The sequence below is a fragment of the Schistocerca gregaria genome, chromosome 2 (assembly GCF_023897955.1).
Source record: "Schistocerca gregaria isolate iqSchGreg1 chromosome 2, iqSchGreg1.2, whole genome shotgun sequence".
Classification (NCBI taxonomy): Eukaryota; Metazoa; Arthropoda; class Insecta; order Orthoptera; family Acrididae; genus Schistocerca; species Schistocerca gregaria.
Window position 1 is genome coordinate 949,089,868 of NC_064921.1, and position 20,843 is coordinate 949,110,710.

At 43.2% G+C, this 20,843-nt stretch overlaps 1 protein-coding gene across 1 annotated transcript in view; it reads left to right on the forward strand.

Annotated features, from left to right (window-relative positions):
* Positions 1-20,843, forward strand: part of LOC126335419 (tetraspanin-7-like) — a 144,120-nt gene that overhangs the window by 72,927 nt on the left and 50,350 nt on the right. Inside the window, exon 3 of the mRNA XM_049998696.1 lies at positions 10,769-10,939. Within this exon, the coding sequence (XP_049854653.1) occupies positions 10,769-10,939 (171 nt within the window). The remainder of the gene's footprint in view (positions 1-10,768; positions 10,940-20,843) is intronic.

The following is a 20,843-nucleotide window of genomic DNA, read 5'->3' on the forward strand; positions in this document are numbered from 1 at the left end:
AACGCACATTGGAAGCGTGTATTCGTTATCGCCATACTGGCGTATCATCTGGCGTGATGGTATGGGGTGCCATTGGTTACACGTCTCGGTCACCTCTTGTTAGCATTGACGACACTTTGAACACAGGACGTTACATTTCAGATGTGTTAGGACCCGTGGAGTTACCCTTCATTCAATCCATGCGAAACACTACATTTCAGCAGGATAATGCACGACCGCATGTTGCAGGTCCTGTACGGGCCTTTCTGGATACAGAAAATGTTCGACCGCTGTCCTGGAAAGCACAGTCTCCAGATCTCTTACCAACTGGAAACGTCTGGTCAATGGTGGCCGAGCAACTGGCTCGTCACATTCCGCCAGTCACTACTCTTGATGAACTGTGGTATCGTGTTGAAGCTGCACGGGCAGCTGTACCTATACACAACAGCAAAGTTTTTGTTTGATTCAATGCCCAGGCGTATCAAGGTCGTTATTACGGCAATAACATATCAGTTCTAGTAAAATATATTTGTCCAATGAATACTCGTTTATCATCTGCATTTCTTCTTGGTGTGGCAATTTTAATGGCGAGTAGTGTATAGGAATGTCATATGGTGCGCAACAGAATAAGCACACCGGACACGAAACTGGAGTCGTACTCGGAAGGACGACGATTCAACCCCTCGTCCGGCTATCCTGATTTAGGTTTCCGTGATTTCACTAAACCACTCCAGGCAAATGCCGGGATGGTTCCTCTGAAAGGGCACTGCCGACTTCCTTCCCTAATCCGATGAGTGATGACCACGCTGTCTGGTCTCCTTCCCCAAAAACAACCTACCGGACAGGAAACTAATCATTCTCCCTCGCCCCCCTCCCCCCCCCCCCCCCGTCCAAGGGTGTTCATGATAATACCGCGTAACAACGCCTCTAGCCTTGATAATGGTCTCAGTACGACGGAGAAGGCAGTCCTTAAATTTTATGAGGTTTGTTACATCCACCTGCTGTCACTCATTGATGATATCCCGTAATGCTACCTAATTGCGGGGCACTGCTTGCTACATTTCACCCGCTTTCAGCATGCTGTCTGCCGTTTTCTATGGGAATTTTCTGCGGGAATTTTTCTGTGATATGGTGCCAAAGTGTTCACCAAACAAGAAACGTATGCGTGCAGCACTGTGAGCATGTCTGTTGTCATAAGCTGTGGGGAAAACGGGAACACTTGGCCATCACGAAGTGTTTCAATAAATGCCCTGTTCCATTCTACGTTCCGTTAGGCCTGCAGCATAGTGTACGTCATTATAACATATAATGAAAATGAAAGCTCCAAAACTAGCTGCAATAAGGTAATATAATTAACATTTTACACGATTGTAAATTATAGATTGTAGCGATCAGTCGTCCTTTTAAAACTTTATTGTACAGATCTATATTTATACTAAAAGCTAGCCATTCTCAGAGCACTATTATTTTCGCTCAATGCATGTAATTCCGTGTTGGTCGGGCTTCATCCACAGTTCACTGAGCGAAAATAATAATGCATTGAGAATGGCTACTTTCTTGCCAAAATCTAGATCTGCACAATCAAATTTAAAAAGGACGACTGTTCGCTGCAATCTATAATTTACAAGTCAATATCAGTCACTGAGTGCAACAGCTTTCTAAATGGAAGGTAACCTGATGATGATTTTACGCGACTGTTCTGTTTCGTCTTAATTGTCATTATCAAGTGACCTGTGAAAATAACATTGGTAAGATGATCTATATGTTAGTCGTGCCTGTTTTATGTTTACATTTTCAATGATACTTACGTCTAGTTGGAAGTGACATCTTACCTTAACAAAACAGAGTACAACCTACATACCTAGAATTTACTTAGGTCGAATATCAAATAAGATAAATGGAGTATTCATATATACACACTTTACAACTGGTTTTCCGTACGTTTAAGCATAACCAAAATCTCAGCATATGCCACTTCAGGACTGTACAAAACACCTGTGGCGATTGAAACAGTTTCTATACTGGCCAAACCGATCGATATTTTAGCTTCAGGTATTAAGAACACAGTAGAAACGATGATAGCAATCCGTCAAACTTCTATTTACATCTGAAAACTCAACACCACAAACCCGAGAAAATTGACGCTGCGTTAGATATACTATACAGAATACCGAATTGATTTACAATGAACATTCTAGAATAACTGTAAATATATATTCATGCAAGAAAATGTCAATATGAAATTCTAAATTAACACACAGACCTTAAACATAAATACTATCTCGCAACTTTATTGACTTAATAGAGTACGAAAAAGGATAGTAATTTGGAAAACAAAACAATAACAGACCATAGATAAAACTCAAAAGAAAATTAAAACAACGAATGTAACATCGTCTCTGGTAAGCTGTATATACTTTGTAAACATATAGCATAGTAGCAAAGAGATGTCAAAACAATAAACCGTCAAAATACTTTCAAGAACGTTTTTTCTTACGTTTTGTAACTATTTACCACGGCTTGACAGGAAAAATTTACTTTGGACGCAATACGGTCCTCACTTCAAAAATGGCTCTGAGCACTATGGGACTCAACTGCTGTGGTCATTAGTCCCCTAGAACTTAGAACTACTTAAACCTAACTAACCTAAGGACATCACACACACATCCATGCCCGAGGCAGGATTCGAACCTGCGACCGTAGCAGTCGCACGGTTCCGGACTGCGCGCCTAGAACCGCGAGACCACCGCGGCCGGCGGTCCTCACTTCCAACTAGACTTAAGTACCAACTTAAACGTAAACATAATACAGGCGCCACTTACATATTAGTAATCTTAATAATGTGATTTTCGCAGGTCACTTGATAATGGCAATTAAGCCGAAACAGACCTGTCTTGTAAAATATTAAATATATCACCTCATTAAAGCTAATTTTGGAGCTTTCATTTTCATTATGTCTTTAATACTGTTTCATTTTCATGGTAACTTGAACGAGTGGGTCCAAGTCATGGTACTATATCACCCCAAAAGCATCGCAGAATCATCTTCGATTGGAATAACACAAATTGCAGATTAAACGGCTCATTGTCATCTTGCCTCATTTTCATACAGTGCAGTGGATTTCTCCAGTCAGCTGACATCCAGTCTGTGTTGCTTGGCCCACTGAAGACTTGTTTCACATGACGCTACGAGCAATAGTCTTTTGCGAGACACCTGACTCCACATAGCCATGCATGCAGTTTCCTTTGCAGCTCTCGGTCGGTACTGATTGAGGAAAACGAGCATTGACTGATAGCAGCAAATCCTGTTGTGTGTGAAGCAGTTTGTCAATGACAAAGCGTGACAGTCGCCTCCGGCTGCTGTCGGTTAAGATATTTTTACGACCATTGTTTTTAAACAGTTTTACTTTCCTTGGTGAGCCTTTTGGCAGTCCGCGATGATACACCAACAAAGTGGATAATTTCATTAATGTAGTGTTCGTGTGCACTTCCAACATGACAGCTGCTTTCAGCCATCCTGTGGCGCCTCCACATCGACCCATCTTAATTCGCTAATTCCACATATCCGACGGGCAAATAGGCACCAGTTCATTGCTATACATAGAGGGCTGGAACTGTGGACGCTATGTTGACAGGACGGCTTGGAACGGAGTGCAGTGCCGAGGACCTGTCGCAAGTCCGATGGCGCTAATGAGACGTTGTTATCAGAACATACATTTAGTGTTCATTGTCACACAGTTGTCTGCCAGTAGCTGGGAGCTGGTCATGCCAGTGTGCGCGGCACAGTGTTGTAATTTGTAACTCAGATTCCACTTTACTGACGTTTTCGCGGTAACAGGATAACTAGTGACAGCCAACAACATTTTTGTTGTCGTTTTCTTTTAGATTTATCCATATTGTCGAATCTCTCTTCTAATTAATTACGTTGCAATGACACTGCAGACGGCGCCGAAGTGTCACGAAAAATAAACACATTTGGAACTATGAAAGCGTTACCGTAAATACGTTAAGTGATTTACACAACCTGCTTGTCCATTATTATTTTCAACATTTCTTCATTCATCCTTCTGATTTTTACAGAAAAGTAAAACAGCTATAAAATATTTTAATCATTTCACCAGGAAAGTAAAACCAAACATTATGCACAAAAATACAGGATTAATGCACGAATTTTGGAGTAATACAAGAAGCGGTAGGCAACAATACTTTTTAACGTTTTCTATTGCACTGATTCGTACTTTCAAATCTGTTCTAATTAATTACGTTACAATGACACTGTATAGGACACTGACTCATGCAGAAGTACTTAGGTACACACATGGGTTTGAGAACATGTATAAATCTGAGGAAATTAATCAAACTGTCAGGTATGAATTTTATCTGCATAAGGATTAGCACCAATATGTTTCCACTGACTCAGACACACTTGCAAATTTATTTAGTACTTTTTTCGCAAAAGCATGGCCACAAAATCGCAGAAATAATGTCTACAATACAAGACTTTATAATACAGTGTCTCGACATTTTCCAACATATAAAGTGCCTCATATCAATATGAGGTTTACATGTGTACGCTTGTTGTACGTGCCTATGTAAAGTAAATCTTCCTTCTTACATATCCTTCTATTAACAACCGCAGCAACGAAAATACGGCAACATAGTTGTCAATAAAACTCAAACGTGCAGAAACGTACACAAAAAAATGTGAATACGTGTAATCTTCAAGTTTCGTTATTACCACAAATTGTAGGCAAGCAGCGTCGTCCCAAAATCACATGACCAGCTCGGTTGGATGTTGAGAACATACGCAATAGGCTATGCTCACAATAGATATGTATATTCTGTAGAAGTGCCTCATGAGGATGTAGTAGCAGTTGCGCGCCATCTAAACGAAACGGCACTCTTGTGCCATGTTTCATGTTTCATGAAACCCCAAGGTCGCTGGGTCCCCCAGGCTCATCAACGTCAGCATGGCGGCGGCGCTGTCCCGCTGAGATAATAGTCCGGTTAGGACATTATCTGGGCAAACACCCACGCCAGCAAAACGTTGGCACTTGTAGACATTTTCAAATTAGAGCGCCATGTGCGATTCTCGTGTGAGATAAACGATTTTGGTTACGAACAGATGGGAAAAAACGAGTACATAAGGCGTTAAGTTATCCTTACTTTGCATCATGTCTTCGGAATACAGTCTCGTTGTTACATCTACTTCGCCTGCTGCTGCACCTAAAGAATCATTCGTAAGTACACTGTGTTAATAATAGCGAATCCTATATCTCTCTTTGAATGTGCACGAATTCGAGTTAATGGAGCATTAAAGAATGCATTAGATATTTTTGTGTTGGGTTTGCCATATACAGTAAAAATCAGATTGTTTAGTTAATTATCGTACTGATAAATTCCGTTTCATGCTTGACAATTACAAACTACCAGAAGATCACATATTTAATGGATCTGAGAATGTACCTATGATTCGTGAAATTATGTTTGACGCACTTACTGCTGGGACAAAATTTAGTTTAAATGTACCAATACCTTGGTCAGTAATGTGTTTACTAACAATGAGCGATATGCACCCATGTGACTTTTGGTTGAATACATTTAAAATTAATGAACGTTACTTTGAAGTTACTGTGCGTGCAATTGTATTCGATATTTGTCACAATTGTTTACATGAACTTGTTGCCGTGAGACCAAAAGAACCTATTCACGACTGTTGGAGTTCACTGAACGTTACTTTGCAATATTTAGAAAAAATATTTGTTCGCGGTGTTATTGCACCCCCATTAATAAAACGTTACAGCCATTGGTGTTCTTTCTGTGCGAATACGCCATTATTTCGCAGTGTACGTTGCGGAGGTTCTTTGGGTTCAGTTACTGATTCGGAGGAAGAAGATGCAGACTTAATAGATCCATTGTTCACAGATTTTGAATAGTGGAGAACCTGCTGGAGTTCATCACGCTTCTACACACCTTACTGCATGCCGCCTTCCCGAAGCCGAGTCTCAAGACGATGACGTACCTTCCGACACGAATGCAGTTTGCCTTGGCCAACTGAGATGGACTATTAGACAGATTCATGACACTCACGTTGAATTATTTGACACAATACGATCTGAATTCTGCAAGTTATTCATATGGCTTACAGAATTTCTTAGAATTTATGAAATCAGCGAACGATGGTATTTCACTGACATCATTGTCCCAAGATCAGAGAGTGAAACTGACGAATTGTGTAGACGCCTTAATAACTTCGCAGACAACTATCCTGGAGAGATTATCGCGTATAAACAAGATGGCCACCACTACCATGTCGTTCACGACTTTATCTACTCCACCAGAAGGTGCAGATGCCGCTTCCGATGTAATGCATTTATTGCCCCCCGAATTGAAAGATCATTCAGAAGAACAAGGGCCATCGCAGCAATGTCCGACATCGACTGGATCAATTTATTGCTTCACCTCTTTGTGCAAAAACGGTCAGGTAAGGGACAAGTTTGGCTTAGAAGAGCCTATGAGCGATTACCTGTTCAGTCTGAAATTGTACAATGGAAAGATTTCATGCAAAGATCCGTCGATGTATCGGAAAGAGAAGTGCCTGAAAATGATGTTGAGTGTAGATCAGGGATCGGCATTGATGAATGCGGTAAATGGCCTCATTCAAAGAGGCAACGAATCACTACGGGAAAAGGGTGCAAACCGGCGGCGTAAAATCGCGAAAAAGGTACTATCCCTTTTAATGTCGTACAATTGCATTCCTCCCGAAAACATTTCAAATGTGATTCCCGCAGCTCACCCATATTATATGAACTTGATAGATCCAAAATTCAAACGTTTTTTTTTTGACGTGGGTTTAGAATTGTACAAAAAGTCAGTGAACGACATAGATTTACGTGGTCTCGAAAATTTTCTATGTTCTGGATCTGAAGACAACATATTTTACTCGTATACTACTAATGTCTGGGATTATTATTATACTTTACAATATTCTCTTTGCTGGCTTAATAAATTACTAGTATTTCAATGTAACGATGACACAGACAAGGCAACTGACTGAATTTTTATGTAATATGGTGTCATGGTTTAATCGTAATGGTCTTTACCAATGGAGACAAGTCGATGGTTATGATGTTTATGTATGTAAGTAAAAAGTTAAATACCCTTTGCATTGTTGGTCCACCCAATAGTGGGTAGAATTGGTTTTTTGATTGTTTCATTTCTTTAGCCTTGAATGTTGGGCATACTGGCCGTTGCAATAACAAAACAAACCAGTTTGCACTCCAAGATGCAGTTAACAGACGCATTATCATAGAAAATGAAATATCATTGGAAGAGGGCGCAATGGAAGACTTTAAGAAAGTATGTGAAGGAATTGCTTGCTACATTAGAGCCAAATATAAAGGTGACGCTATACTCAGACGTACACCAGTTTTGTTAATTTCAAATAATACCCCAGAGTGTGCTTTTAGACGGATGACTAGTGTCTTGTTTTATGAGTTTACTGCCAAACCGCTGACTTTATAACCCTACCAATACTATTAAAATTTCGTATGCTGTTGCCTAAATAACAGAAAACCCTGTCTCTATGTTACCACGTTTAATATACCCCAACAGAACAAATAGTCCTGTCACGGGAAAAGCCATGTATAACCCTCTTATTAAAATTTAGTTTAGTTTCCAAATAAAGTACACTATGGAAGGGTAGTCCTGTTAATAGGAAAAGCTGATCAGTAGAGATACCCTTTTTACAGGATTTGACCGTACGTTGTGTTTAGTGGATAAGTAAACCAGACTATTCAATTCTTTTCCTAAGATCTTACCCAGAGGTTAGAAAGAAACGCAGTATCAATAATATTATATTGAAGCTAGGACAGAAAGTTCCAAGTTCATTTAGTGGTTTAAAACATGTACTAAAGGTCGCCAGCCTATCCAGGCAATGAAGCAGCGAAGTATTGCAAAAGCAGAAGTATAAATTTTGCCTTCTTTCTAGCTACAGTTTAAGTTCCTTCTTCAAATAAATATTACTACACATAAACAATGTTGGACTATAACATTATACATTACGTTTTTAAAAGAGAAAAACCCCAGTAGACATTTTCAAGGAAGCTAACAAAAATTGGCCACAGGGGACATTCAGAAAAGCATTTTCTGTAATCAACAAACTTAAATACTAAATTACCTAGATACAAAAGCACACACTTTTTATACTGAACAGTTCACTTCAAGAAAACCCGTTTCTTAATGGAATTTATTTTCAGGAGCTGTTATTCTTTGAACTAACTCTGAATAGTCATTTAACAGATTCTAGTAACTTGTCTTTACTCTGAATTTTTCGTAAGCAAACTTTTACTGTAACACTTTGCAAAAATTAAAGAAATTTTTTCATTATTTACACAAAAAGACAATTTAAATGGTGCCTCTTTATATTAACTTGGCACTTCATAAGTCTGTAAAACAGGATACTCGGATTAATCAAACACCAGGAAGGGACCCTGGTGTATGATTTGGATGAAATAACAGGGTGAACCAGTTTCTTTAAAGTTCAAGGATGATTATTAAAACACATTTTAAATTAATGGTTCACGCTGTGCAAAGTAAAATATAAATAATTCTTATCTGGTGGCTGTAGGCTTGGGTGTGGCGAACAATTATGACGGCTACACTACTCATATTATGGCCTGCAAGTATCTTGCTGTAAGGGCTCAATTTCTCTTCTCTTCTTGGCATCGCCCAATTTTCCATACAGTAGCCCAACATCTCACAGGTAGGCCGTAAGCCGTTTGCAGTCTTCAACCGAGGCAATTTTGTGCAAATCTGCAGGCAAAGCTTCTCCTGTTCCACAAAGGTGTTGCCTCAATCACTACTGCCTACAGACTGTGTGACTTACTTCCCGCGCTTGCTCCAGGTAGCGCGCCAGTTCACCTGTGCCACCTTTTCCACTCCCCAGAGCCACTTTTGTTTCGAATAAAAGCACCCTGGCTTTTACATAACACCTATTTCTTACAGTGTTCATAAGCGTGACCATTTCTCAAATTGTCGAACTTACATCAACATGAACAATTGATACACACAAATGTTTTTAAATACAAAGGTCGCCAGAAAATAATTTAACGTAATAAACAATTTACATAGTACTTTACATGCAGTACTGGCCATTAAAATTGCTACACCAAGAAGAAAGGCAGATGATAAACGGGTATTCATTGGACAAATATATTATACTAAAACTGACATTTGATTACATTTTCACGCAATTTGGGTGCATAGATCTTGAGAAATCAGTACCCAGAACATCCACCTCTGGCCGTAATAACGACCTTGATTCGCCTGGGCATTGAATCAAACAAAAACATTGATGGCGTGTACAGGTACAGCTGCCCATGCATCTTCAACACGATACCACAGTTCATCAAGAGTAGTGACTGGCGGAATGTGACAAGCCAGTTGCTCGGCCACCATTGACCAGACGTTTTCAGTTGGTGAGACATCTGGAGAATGTGCTGGTCAGGGCAGCAGTCAAACATTTTCTATATCCAGAAAGGCCTGTACAGGACCTGCATCATGCGGTCGTGCATTATCCTGCTGAAATGTAGGTTTTCGCAAGGATCGAATGAAGGGTAGAGCCACGGGTCGTAACACAACTGAAATGTAACGTCCACTGTTCAAAGTGCCGTCAATGCGAAGAAGAGGTGACCGAGACGTGTACCCAATGGCACCCCGTACCATCACGCCAGGTGATACACCAGTATGGCGATGACGAATACACGCTTCCAATGTGCGTTCACCGCGATGTCGCCAAACACGCATGAAACCATCATGATGCCGTAAACAGAACCTTGATTCATCCGAAAAAATGACGTTTCGCCATTCGTGCAAAATGTTCAAATGTGTGTGAAATCGCATGGGACTTCACCGCTAAGGTCATCAGTCCCTTAGCTTACACACTACGTAACCTAAACTAACCTAAGGACAAACACACACAACCATGCCGGATGGAGGGCTCGAACCTCCGGCGGGACCATTCGTGCACCCAGGTTCGTCGCTGAGTACACCATCGCACGCGCTCCTGTCTGTGATGCAGCGTCAAGGGTATCCGCAGCCACAGTCTCCGAGCTGATAGTCCATGCTGCTGCAAACGTCGTCGAACTGTTCGTGCAGATGGCTGTTGTCTTGCAAACGTCCCCATCTGTTGACTCAGGGATCGAGACGTGGCTGCACGATCTGTTACAGCCATGCGGATAAGATGCCTGCCATCTCGACTGCTAGTGATACGAGGCCGTTGGGATCCAGCACGGCGTTCGGTATTACCCTCGTGAACCCACCGATTCCATATTCTGCTAACAGTCATTGGATTCGACCAACGCGAGCAGCAGTGTCGCGGTACGATAATCCGCAATCGCGATAGGCTACAATCCGACCTTTATCAAAGTGATGGCACGTATTTCTCCTCCTTACACGAGGCATCACAACAACGTTTCACCAGGCAACGACGGTCAACTGCTGTTTGTGTATGAAAAATCGGTTGGAAATTTTGCTCATGTCAGCACGTTGTAGGTGTCGCCACCGGCGCCAACCTTGTGTGAATGCTCTGAAAAGCTAATCATTTGCATATTACAGCACCTTCTTCCTGTCGGTTAAATTTCGAATCTGTAGCACGTCATCTACGTGGTGTAGCAATTTTAATGGCCAGTAGTGTATAAAATTTTTAATGAACCGTAAACAAGTAGAGTTATGAATGTGGAGTCGGCAGCCGCACTCTGTTTGACGGGCGCCCCGTGTTGTGCCGGCAGTACGGCGCCTTCCTGCTGGTGATCTTCATCCTGGAGGTGGGCGCTGCCGTCTCTATCTACGCGTACCGCGGCCACCTGCAGGCGGGATTCGACCGCGGCCTCACCCAGGCGCTGCACAGCTACGACACCGACCCCGAGAAGAAGGAATGCTTCGACCTCATGCAGTCCACGGTAAGTGCGGCGTCTGCTTGCTGCTGCCGGGGCGCGCACTGCACCACCGACTTCCCGTCCAGCGTGGTCAAACTTTCTTTTGTTGCTTCGTTTCTGCCACGTGTTCCAGCTTATTATTCCTTAGTTTTGCCGTTCATGCAAGAGTCAATCGTAACATTTTTAATTATCAAATTGAAAAACTAAAGTTACGTAATTAATTCCATGAAATTAAAAACAAGCTCGGTATCTTCAAATAACTTACGGGTTTACAGCCGGGTGACGTCGTCGAATACGGCCGATATTTCGACAGGAGCACATCCTGCCATTATCAAGGCACAAATGGGAGGAAGAAGAAATGTGCAATCAAATTTAATACCTCGGTTCACAGAGGAGAAACAAGGAAGATACCACACACAGAACAAGTGTCAACACAAACAAAGATAAGCAACTTCAAAATATCGATGGTTACTATTAATCAGCAGGTAGGGTAGCACTATTTCTATCCCTCTGTTTTTTGATGAGAGACAGAGCCGGATTCCTAGCAGCATTTAAACAAAATCCACCATTTCTGATAATAAGGGTGCTTCATAGTTTGATTTCAACATCTTCCTTAATAGCACTATCTCAATAGCTGGACGTGCAAGCCAGAATCTCCGTGTTGTTTGGGGCGTTCGCTGTATTATTCGGTGGTTTGGTATTTTATTAATTTGTAAATGAAAATGATAATCTTATTTTATTACATTGAGTAATTACTAAATAATTTTTTTCTCGGCTAAAGATTTGGCCAAGTTTCTAAAGAACTCCAAATTAACGTCGTGTTAAAATGTTGTCTCTAAGTTGTGTAAGTGTCACTAAATCACAGCTCATACAACAGATCCTATACAACTATTGATTATGATGCAAACAGTTATCTTCAGCAAAATGATCATTAAAACCACCGAATGTTAGCCGCGCACAACACTGACGTATGTTATCTGAAACAATATTCTCCGCAGCTTGTGCTTAATTAATTTCGGCTCCATACATCAGCTAGAAAAGTTTGTTATAACGATCGTGCTATGAGCACTGCTTTTAAAGAACCAATCCGATTCGAATTATTTTCATTAAAATGAGTTCGGGACCACCGGTGCACATTTATTTTTACACATTTGTATTACCTTCGGCATTTATGTCTGCAGAGTTGCGTAATTTGAATTAGCCGCTGAGATAATTTTTAAGATGGCGGCAGACAATTGATAGAGACTTTCTATTGTTAGAGCAAATAAGATAAGTATTTGAAATGCGTATTAAACTTTACTTTCGTATTGTGCACTATTTAGACTTCATCAAGCAAACATTTGAATTTTTCTAAGGAAAACACAGACAAAAACGCGATACATATCGCTAACATCAATGGCTGCGCTCCTTGCAGCGGAAAGAAATAATTAACACAGATAATGCTTACTGAGAGAGGAATTAAAGTTAAAAATAATTGTTCACTTATATTTATAATAATAATGAACTCTATTTTCAAGTAATAATAAATAAATAATTACAATTTCTTAACAGACCTCAGTTTGATATGCGTCCGCAACCTACAAAAGCCAACCAACAAAAGTTAAAAACAAAGGAAGACAAACGCAGATCATAAAAGGAATTTACAATTATCATTGTCTTTGAATGATACATATCGATATGTCCAATAACATCATAAAATATTATATAAATAATTAATATTTATCATCGTTTTCACTATTTTTTCATATGACGAATAGATAATGTTTATAACTGTTACAGGCATAATTTCCTCTCGTCGCACTGTAGCTAAAATTTATCTCGTGGATGTTACATGTTGTATTCCATAGGATGACCGGTGTCAAGGCAATGTTCTGCAATAGCGGATTTGCTCGGCTGTTGTAAGCGTGTGTGACGCTTATGTTCAATACACCGGTCTTCCACAGTCCTGATTGACCAATATATGACATGCCACAGCTGCAAGGAATACGATAGACCCAGCCTTATGTAAACCAAGATCGTCTTTTAAGGACGCCAATAGGGCCTTAATCTTAGAAGGTGGTTGGAAAACACATTTCACATCATATTTCCGCAAAATACGGCCAATCCTGTTAGAAATGCTTCCTGCGTAAGGCGAAAAGGCCGTAGACTTAGGTGCCACTTCGTTGGTATCGTCACTCACCCGTTGCACAGAAGGCTGATAGTGCAACGCACGTTTGGTCTGCCTCTCACTATAACCAATCTGACGAAAGGTGACTTCGAGATGTGACAGCTCAGCTGCCAAACTTTCAGGGTCTGAGATAAGGTGGGCCCTGTGAATGAAGTTGCGAAGTACTCTTTCACGCTGAGCTGGATGTTGACGACTGTCTGCTCGCGGATACAAGTCAGTGTGGGAAGGCTTCCTATAAACAAAATATCCCAACTTACCATCAGTCTTCCTTCTGACCAACACATCAAAGAAGGGAAGGCATCCATTCTTTTCCATCTCCATAGTGAACTGAATATTCGGGTGGATTGAATTCAGGTGTTCTAAAAACCGGTTTAAATTTTCACTACCGTGAGGCCACACAACAAAAGTATCGTCTACATATCTGAAAAAACACGCAGATTTCAAGGTCGCTGACTCCAATGCATATTCCTCAAAGTCCTCCATAAACCAATTGGCCACAATAGGCGACAACGGGCTTCCCATAGCAACTCCATCAGTCTGTTCGTAGTGCTGACCACTGAATAAAAAGTAAGGGGAAGTCAGCACATGTCGAAACAAATTTGTTAACTCGACACCTCTGTGAACCGAAGTATTAAACTTTCTTGCTCATTTCTTCTTCCTTGCACTTGTGCCTTGAGAATGGCAGGGTGTGCTCCTGTCGAAATATCGGCGGTGTTCTACGACATCACCCGGCAGCAAACCCGTAACTTATTTGAACATCCAATTCGGCGGGAAAAATTAAGGTGTCACAAGCTCGGTATCATTAAGAGTGCAACGTGAATTCCACTGTTAAATGCAGAGGAGGGAACGGATACGTGGAAAGAGCACACTGAAGGGCTCTATGAGAGAGGCGGACTTGTACGATGACTTGATAGAAAAATAAACAGGAGTCGATATAGAAGAGGTAGGAGATACAATATTAGAATCACAATTCAAAAGAGCTTTGGAAGACCTAAGATCTAATAAGGCAGAAGCCCCCCCCCCCCCCCCATGAACCATGGACCTTGCCGTTGATGGGGTGACTTGTGTGCCTCAGCGATACCGATAGCGGTACCGTAGGTGCAACCACAACCTTGTGGGGGGGGGGGGGGGGAGGGTATTTGTTGAGAGGCCAGACAAACGTGTGGTTCCTAAAGAGCGGCAGCATACTTTTCAGTAGTTGCACGGGCAACAGTCTGGATGATTGGCTGATCTGGTCTTGTAACACTAACCAAAACGGCCTTGCTGTGCTGGTACTGCGAACGGCTGAAAGCAAGGGGAAACTACAGGCGTAATTTTTCCTGAGGGCATGCAACTTTACTGTATGATTAAATGAACATCAACAAAAGCAAAACGAGCATAATGGAATGTAATCGAATTAAGTCGGGCGATGTTGAGGGAATTAGATTAGGAAATGAGACACTTAAAGTAGTAAAGGAGTTTTGTTATTTGGGGAGCAAAATAACTGATGATGGTCGAAGTAGAGAGGATATAAAATATAGACTGGCAATGGAAAGGAAATAGTTTCTGAAGAAGAGAAATTTGTTAACTTCGAGAATAGATTTAAGTGTGAGGAAGTCGTTTCTGAAAGTATTTGTATGGAGTGTAGCCATGTACGGAAGTGAAACATGGACGATAAATAGTTTGAACAAGAAGAGAATAGAAGCTTTCGAAATGTGGTGCTACAGAAGAATGCTGAAGATTAGATGGGCAGATCACATAACTAATGAAGAGGTATTGAATAGAATTGGGGAGAAGAGGAGTTTGTGGCACAACTTGACTAGAAGAAGGGATCGGTTCGTAGGACATGTTCTGAGGCATCAAGGGATCACCAATTTAGTATTGGAGGGCAGTGTGGACGGTAAAAATCGTAGAGGAAGACCAAGAGATGAATACACTAAGCTGATCCAGAAGGATGTAGGTTGCAGTAGGTACTGGGAGACGAAGAAGCTTGCACAGGATAGAGTAGCATGGAGAGCTGCATCAAACCAGTCTCAGGACTGAAGACCGCAACAACAACAAGGCAGAAGCTGACGTTCTTTTGAGAAACAGCTCTGAACTTTCACTTAAAAGCTGAAGGGCTTGAGTGGGAGAAAACAGTTCTATAGGTTTGAGAGGTGTGTGTAGAAAAATTTAGGTGTCCAGTAGGTAGTACACAGTGGAGATGAACATAGGTTTCGAGTGGATAGTGGGAAGACAGAAGGTGAGGAGGAGTTTTGATGGGTGGACAAGGCAGAGTTAACAAAAGGAAAGTGACAGGGAGAGACGGAGAGGGAAAACGTGAGGGCAGCCCAGATGTGGAGGGGGATAGGTGGGGAAGAGTTGTAGTTGGTAGACGGTTCAAATGGCTCTGAGCACTATGGGAGTTAACATCTGAGGTCATCAGTCCCCTAGAACTTAGAACTACTTAAACCTAACTAACCTAAGGACATGACAAACATCCATGCCCGAGGCAGGGTTCGAACCTGAGACCGTAGCGGTCGCGCAGTTCCGGACTGTAGCGCCTAGAACCGCTCGGCCACTCCGGCCAGCCTGATGTTAACATACCGCACGATAAAAAAAGTCATTTTGAGAAAAACGCGTTTGAAGTTTTGACTACATATAAAATGCAATAATATCAACTTACGTTCAATCTGCTATTCCGGGCCCATAAACTAGTCCTTCCTCTTCCTCACTGAGGGCGTTCTGCTCAATGTGGGCCACCCTGCGCTGCTCCAGAGCCGCCCCGTACGGCGGGTGACAAGCGGTTTTCGGCCGCTTGGATCCTGTGGTAGTCCGAATGCTTGGTGAACTGCGTCGAATAGAGTCCCAGGGTGACGTCCATCGTTGTCATGGTCTTCAGAATTGCTGAATACCCTTCGTCGAAGCTGCTCACTGCCAGGAAAGTCGCAATCTCCACAGTCTTCGCACCAGAATGCAAAGGCTTGGGGGTTAACTTCCAAACATACGCGTTCAAATTTTCATTTGACTTCTGTGGGCTTCCTCCCGAGCACCGGTACAGTAACTTGTCCTCCGAAAGAAAAAACTGGTGCGTGAAAAAGGCCGATTTCAGGTAGGTGCATTTTTTTGTTCAGCCGTGAATAACAAATGTTTCCGTTCCGTATTCAGAAAAACCGTTTGAGGGGTGGGTTCTAAACACTTTTATGGATCCAAAATGCAATTTTTTTTAAAAAAATCAATTTTTTGTACCAAAAGATAGTAAACCTCCCCTTAACCCACGGCCGGTTAACAAACTTAGCCGTTTGGAAATGCGTCCACCCTCGGCCCTTTTTGGACATTAGGCAAATCGCTCCGTTTCCGCATTACGACGACTGCACTGTTTACCTCGTCCCCCCGACAAGTTTTGCATAACCTCCACTGCTAGTAAAGGCACGTGCCACCTGTGAATGGTTATTGCACGTCAACGTCAAACATAAGCGGTGTATGTGTACACAAAGTCGATGACTTGCTCAACAGGTGCAGAGGGTTAGGCAATTTTTTAAAATCCTGTTTATAGGTTATCCCAAAGTTAGAGCTGCCTCTTCGACTGCTGACCCATTGTCAGCGATTTTGCTGCCACATATCGGGCGGTCTGGTAGCGAGGCAAATGGGAATATTTGGAGCGGATTTCCATTTCCAGCAGTCGTCTTATGACCAAGAGAAACTTCCTGAAAACCTTGGTCAGAAGCGGGGGATGTCCCAGCCAAAGAAAGTTACTAGTCATTGCGAAACTGCAATAAAAAAAAGCAATCTGTCTTCAGGCCGCGAGCGGCCTACCGGGACCATCCGACCGCCGTGTCATCCTCAAGGAGGATGCAGATAGGAGGGGCGTGGGGTCAGCACACCGCTCTCCCGGACGTGATGATGGTATTCTTGACCGAAGCCGCTACTATTCGGTTTAGTAGCTCCTCATTTGGCATCACGAGGCTAACTGCACCCCGAAAAATGGCATCAGCGTATGGGGGCCTTGATGGTCACCCATCCTAGTGCCGACCACGCCCTACAGCGCATAACTTCGGTGATCGCACGGGAACCGGTGTAGCCACTGCGGCAAGGCCCTTAAACTGCAATAACTCTTCTGTAAACAGTCTAGTTAGTGATTTGCACTGCACATGTAGAGTACCTACGACGCTCTGGTTCAGAAATGGTTCAAATGGCTCTGAGCACTACGGGACTTAACATCTGACGTCATCAGTCCCCTAGAACTTAGAGCTACTTAACCCTAACTAACCTAAGGACATCACACACATCCATGCCCGAGGCAGGATTCGAACCTGAGACCGTAGCGGTCGCGCGGTTCCAGACTGAAGCGCCCAGAAGTGCTCGGCCCGACGCTCTGGGAAGGAGAAGGTTTTCATGTCTTTCGTTATCTTTCCGTTCTCTACCCGAAAGAGTGTAGCCGGCTGTTCGAGATACGGCCCGTACACGAGTCCCAATTCTGTTCAGCCAGTCGTCGATCAAGCTAATTGTGGGGCAGATGGGAGATCCCAATTGGTCATAAGTGGGAGGGGCTTCACGGTTCTGGCATTCTCCTCACAACTGACGGAAACCTCCCAAAAACCATGGTCGAAACCGAGGGATCAGGATCACAAGAATACGCCCGCCGGAGTGGCCGAGCGGTTCTAGGCTCTACAATCTGGAACCGCGCGACTGCTACGGTCGCAGGTTCGAATCCTGCCTCGGGCATGGATGTGTGTGATGTCCTTAGCTTAGTTAGGTTTAAGTAGTTCTACGTTCTAGGGGACTGATGACCTCAGAAGTTAAGTCCCATAGTGCCCAGAGCCATTTGAACCATTTTGAACCACATGAGTACAGTCCTAACGAGAGGTCAGGACCACATGAATACAGTTCTGGAATATTATCTTCTGTTGATATTATTAGAGCCACAATTTAAAATGTTGTGTATGTGTAAAGCGTACATACATTTGTACGTTCGTGTATGTTCTACTGAATAGAGTGCAGTGTTGTGATGACTTTACTCTCTGCGGCAGAACATTCTTTAGACGTACGGGAAAGTGACTGTGTGCAGATTGTCGGCAAATTCCGCAAATTCCGACGTTTGTGTGAGGTAATGGTAGTCTGTTGACATAAAAATACCAACAGTTTGCGGCTAGGCCTGACAGAAGGTACTGGGTGCCGGTTTTACAGTTAACAGTTTTCAAATAGGCCTACGCACAGCCTGTGCAGCGTGCACCACGCCCTTCCTCGCGACAAGCGGCGGCTGCCACAACGTATCCGCCACAACGTGTTGCGTGCACCGTCTGATACAGCCAGCGCACGGCATGTCTGCGAAAATAACTTTCCCAGAAGTACAGCTATAATCTGTAATATTGTTCTCGGTGTCATTAGTGGCTTCTAAACCACAACTTTAGTCACCACTACTTCAGTACCACGTACAGAGAGAGCAAAATAAAACTCTTCCGGGAAATAGAAGCGCACACACACACACACACACACACACACACACACACACACACACACACACACACACACACACAAAAAGAATATACTAACGCACCGTGAAGGAATTAATTATCACAATGGCATGGAAATCGGTAAAATTCGATGATTTATTCAAGAGAAAGAGCTTCGCAGATTGAGGAAGTCAGTAACGCGTTGGTGCACCTCTGGACCTTATGCAAGAAGTTATTTGGCTTGGCATTCATTGACAGAGTTGTTGGATGTCTTCCTGAGGGATATCGTGCCCAATTCTGTCCAATGGGCACGTTAGGTCTTTAAAACTCCGAGCTGGTTGCCCTGCCCATAACGCTCCGAAAGCTCTGAACTGGTGAGAGGTACGGCGACCCTGCTGTCCAGGATAGTGTCTGGCAAACACGAAGACAAGTAGTAGAAACTTTCAACGTGGGCCGGTGGGCATTATCTTGCCGAAATGTAAGCCCAGTATGGCTTGCTATGAAGGACAACAAAACGGAGTGTAGAGCATCGTAGACGATCTGCTCCGCTGTAAGGCTACTGCGGATGACAACCAAAGGGGTCGTGCTATGAATGAAACGGCACCCCAGACCATCACTCTGGCGGGGGACATTCAGATTAGTATCCCGTCGCTGTCCAGGTTGTCTCCAGACAAGACGACCCCTTGGAACCTCATTGGGGTAGAACTGCCTTCAGTCATGAGTTCCGCTACGAACTGAGCCAGGATGACTAGCGAAGACGCGTCTGGACACGGCCCAGGCAGCGGGGGCTCCCAACCAGACTCTTGTCCGACGTACAACACGACAACCATGACTGACGGTTCGGGCTGCCATTTCTTTCCAAAGCAGGACCCCTTCAGGTATCATTCCGCGGGACCCTTTCAGTACAGCGGTAAGCCGACGCTATACTCCGCTACGTTTTGTTGCCCATCAAAGCAATCCCAGGCTTACATTTCAGCAAGATAATGCCAGCCCGCACACGGCGAGAGCTTTGATTGCTTGTCAAAACCTACCTTGGCCAGCGAGATCACCGCATCTCTCACCAATTGAGAACGTTTGGAGCATAGTGGGCAGGCTCTTCCAACCAGTTCGGCATCCTGACGTCCTAAAGCGTCTGTTGGACAGAATTTGGCACGATAATCACTCAAGGACATCCAACAACTGTATCAATCAAGGCCGAGCTGAATAACTGCTTGCATAAGAGATGGATCAAAGCGTCATTGACTTGTTCAATTTGCCGGCCGGAGTAGCCGAGCGGTTCTAGGCGCTACAGTCTGGAACCACGCGACCGCTACGGTCGCAGGTTCGAATCCTGCCTCGGGCATGGATGTGTGTGATGTCCTTAGGTTAGTTAGGTTTAAGTAGTTCTAAGTTCTAGGGGACTGATGACCACAGCAGTCAAGTCCCGTAGTGCTCAGAGCAATTTGAACCATTTGAACTTGTTCAATTTGTGATGCTCTTTCACTTGAATAAATCTTCCAATTTTTCTGAAACTGTAATAATTTGTTTGTGTGTACAGGTACATTATATCTACCCATTTCCGTCCCATTCTGATAGTTCTTTCGTAGTACGTCGTTTTTCTTTTTTCTTTTTTGTCTTAGAGAGTATTTTCGATGAGACTGACGCGGTATGGCCCTTACTGGAAAGGGTCACTGTTGCCTACAACGCAGCGCTGTGCTCAGTTTATCAGTGTGATACACTCCTACCAGCTCTGCCTGAGGGGGAGAAGCAATAGCGATTTCAGTGTTCTACTGTAGCATTTCCAGTGTGTGAGGATGGTTTGAGCAAACGTGACCCTTAAAACTGCCCCACAGGTAAAAATCCCACGGAGAGCCAGCAGGCGATCGAGGTGGCCATGAGATTGCTCTGCCTCTGCTGACTGTCCCCTACTCAGGGAACACGCCATGCTCTCGTGACAAGATTGTAAGGTTCTGCGTGCTGTTGCTCCGTATTGCTGAAAATACCCACTCAGTTGTTAACTTATTTCATTTGGTCCACACATGGATTAAACATACCAGTTAGCGTTAACAGTTTGGCTGAAGAATCGTGTTCCTGTGGTGAAGACTACACTACTGGCTATTAAAATTGCTACACCAAGAAGAAATGCGGATGACAAACGGGTATTAATTGGACAAATATATTATACTACAACTGACACGTGATTACATTTTCACGCAGTTTGGATGCATAGATCCTGAGAAATCAGTACCCGGAACAACGACCTCTGGCCGTAATAACGGCCTTGATACGCCTGGGCATTGAGTCAAACAGAGCTTGGATGGCGTGCACAGGTACAGCTGCCCATGCAGCTTCAACACGATACCACAGTTCA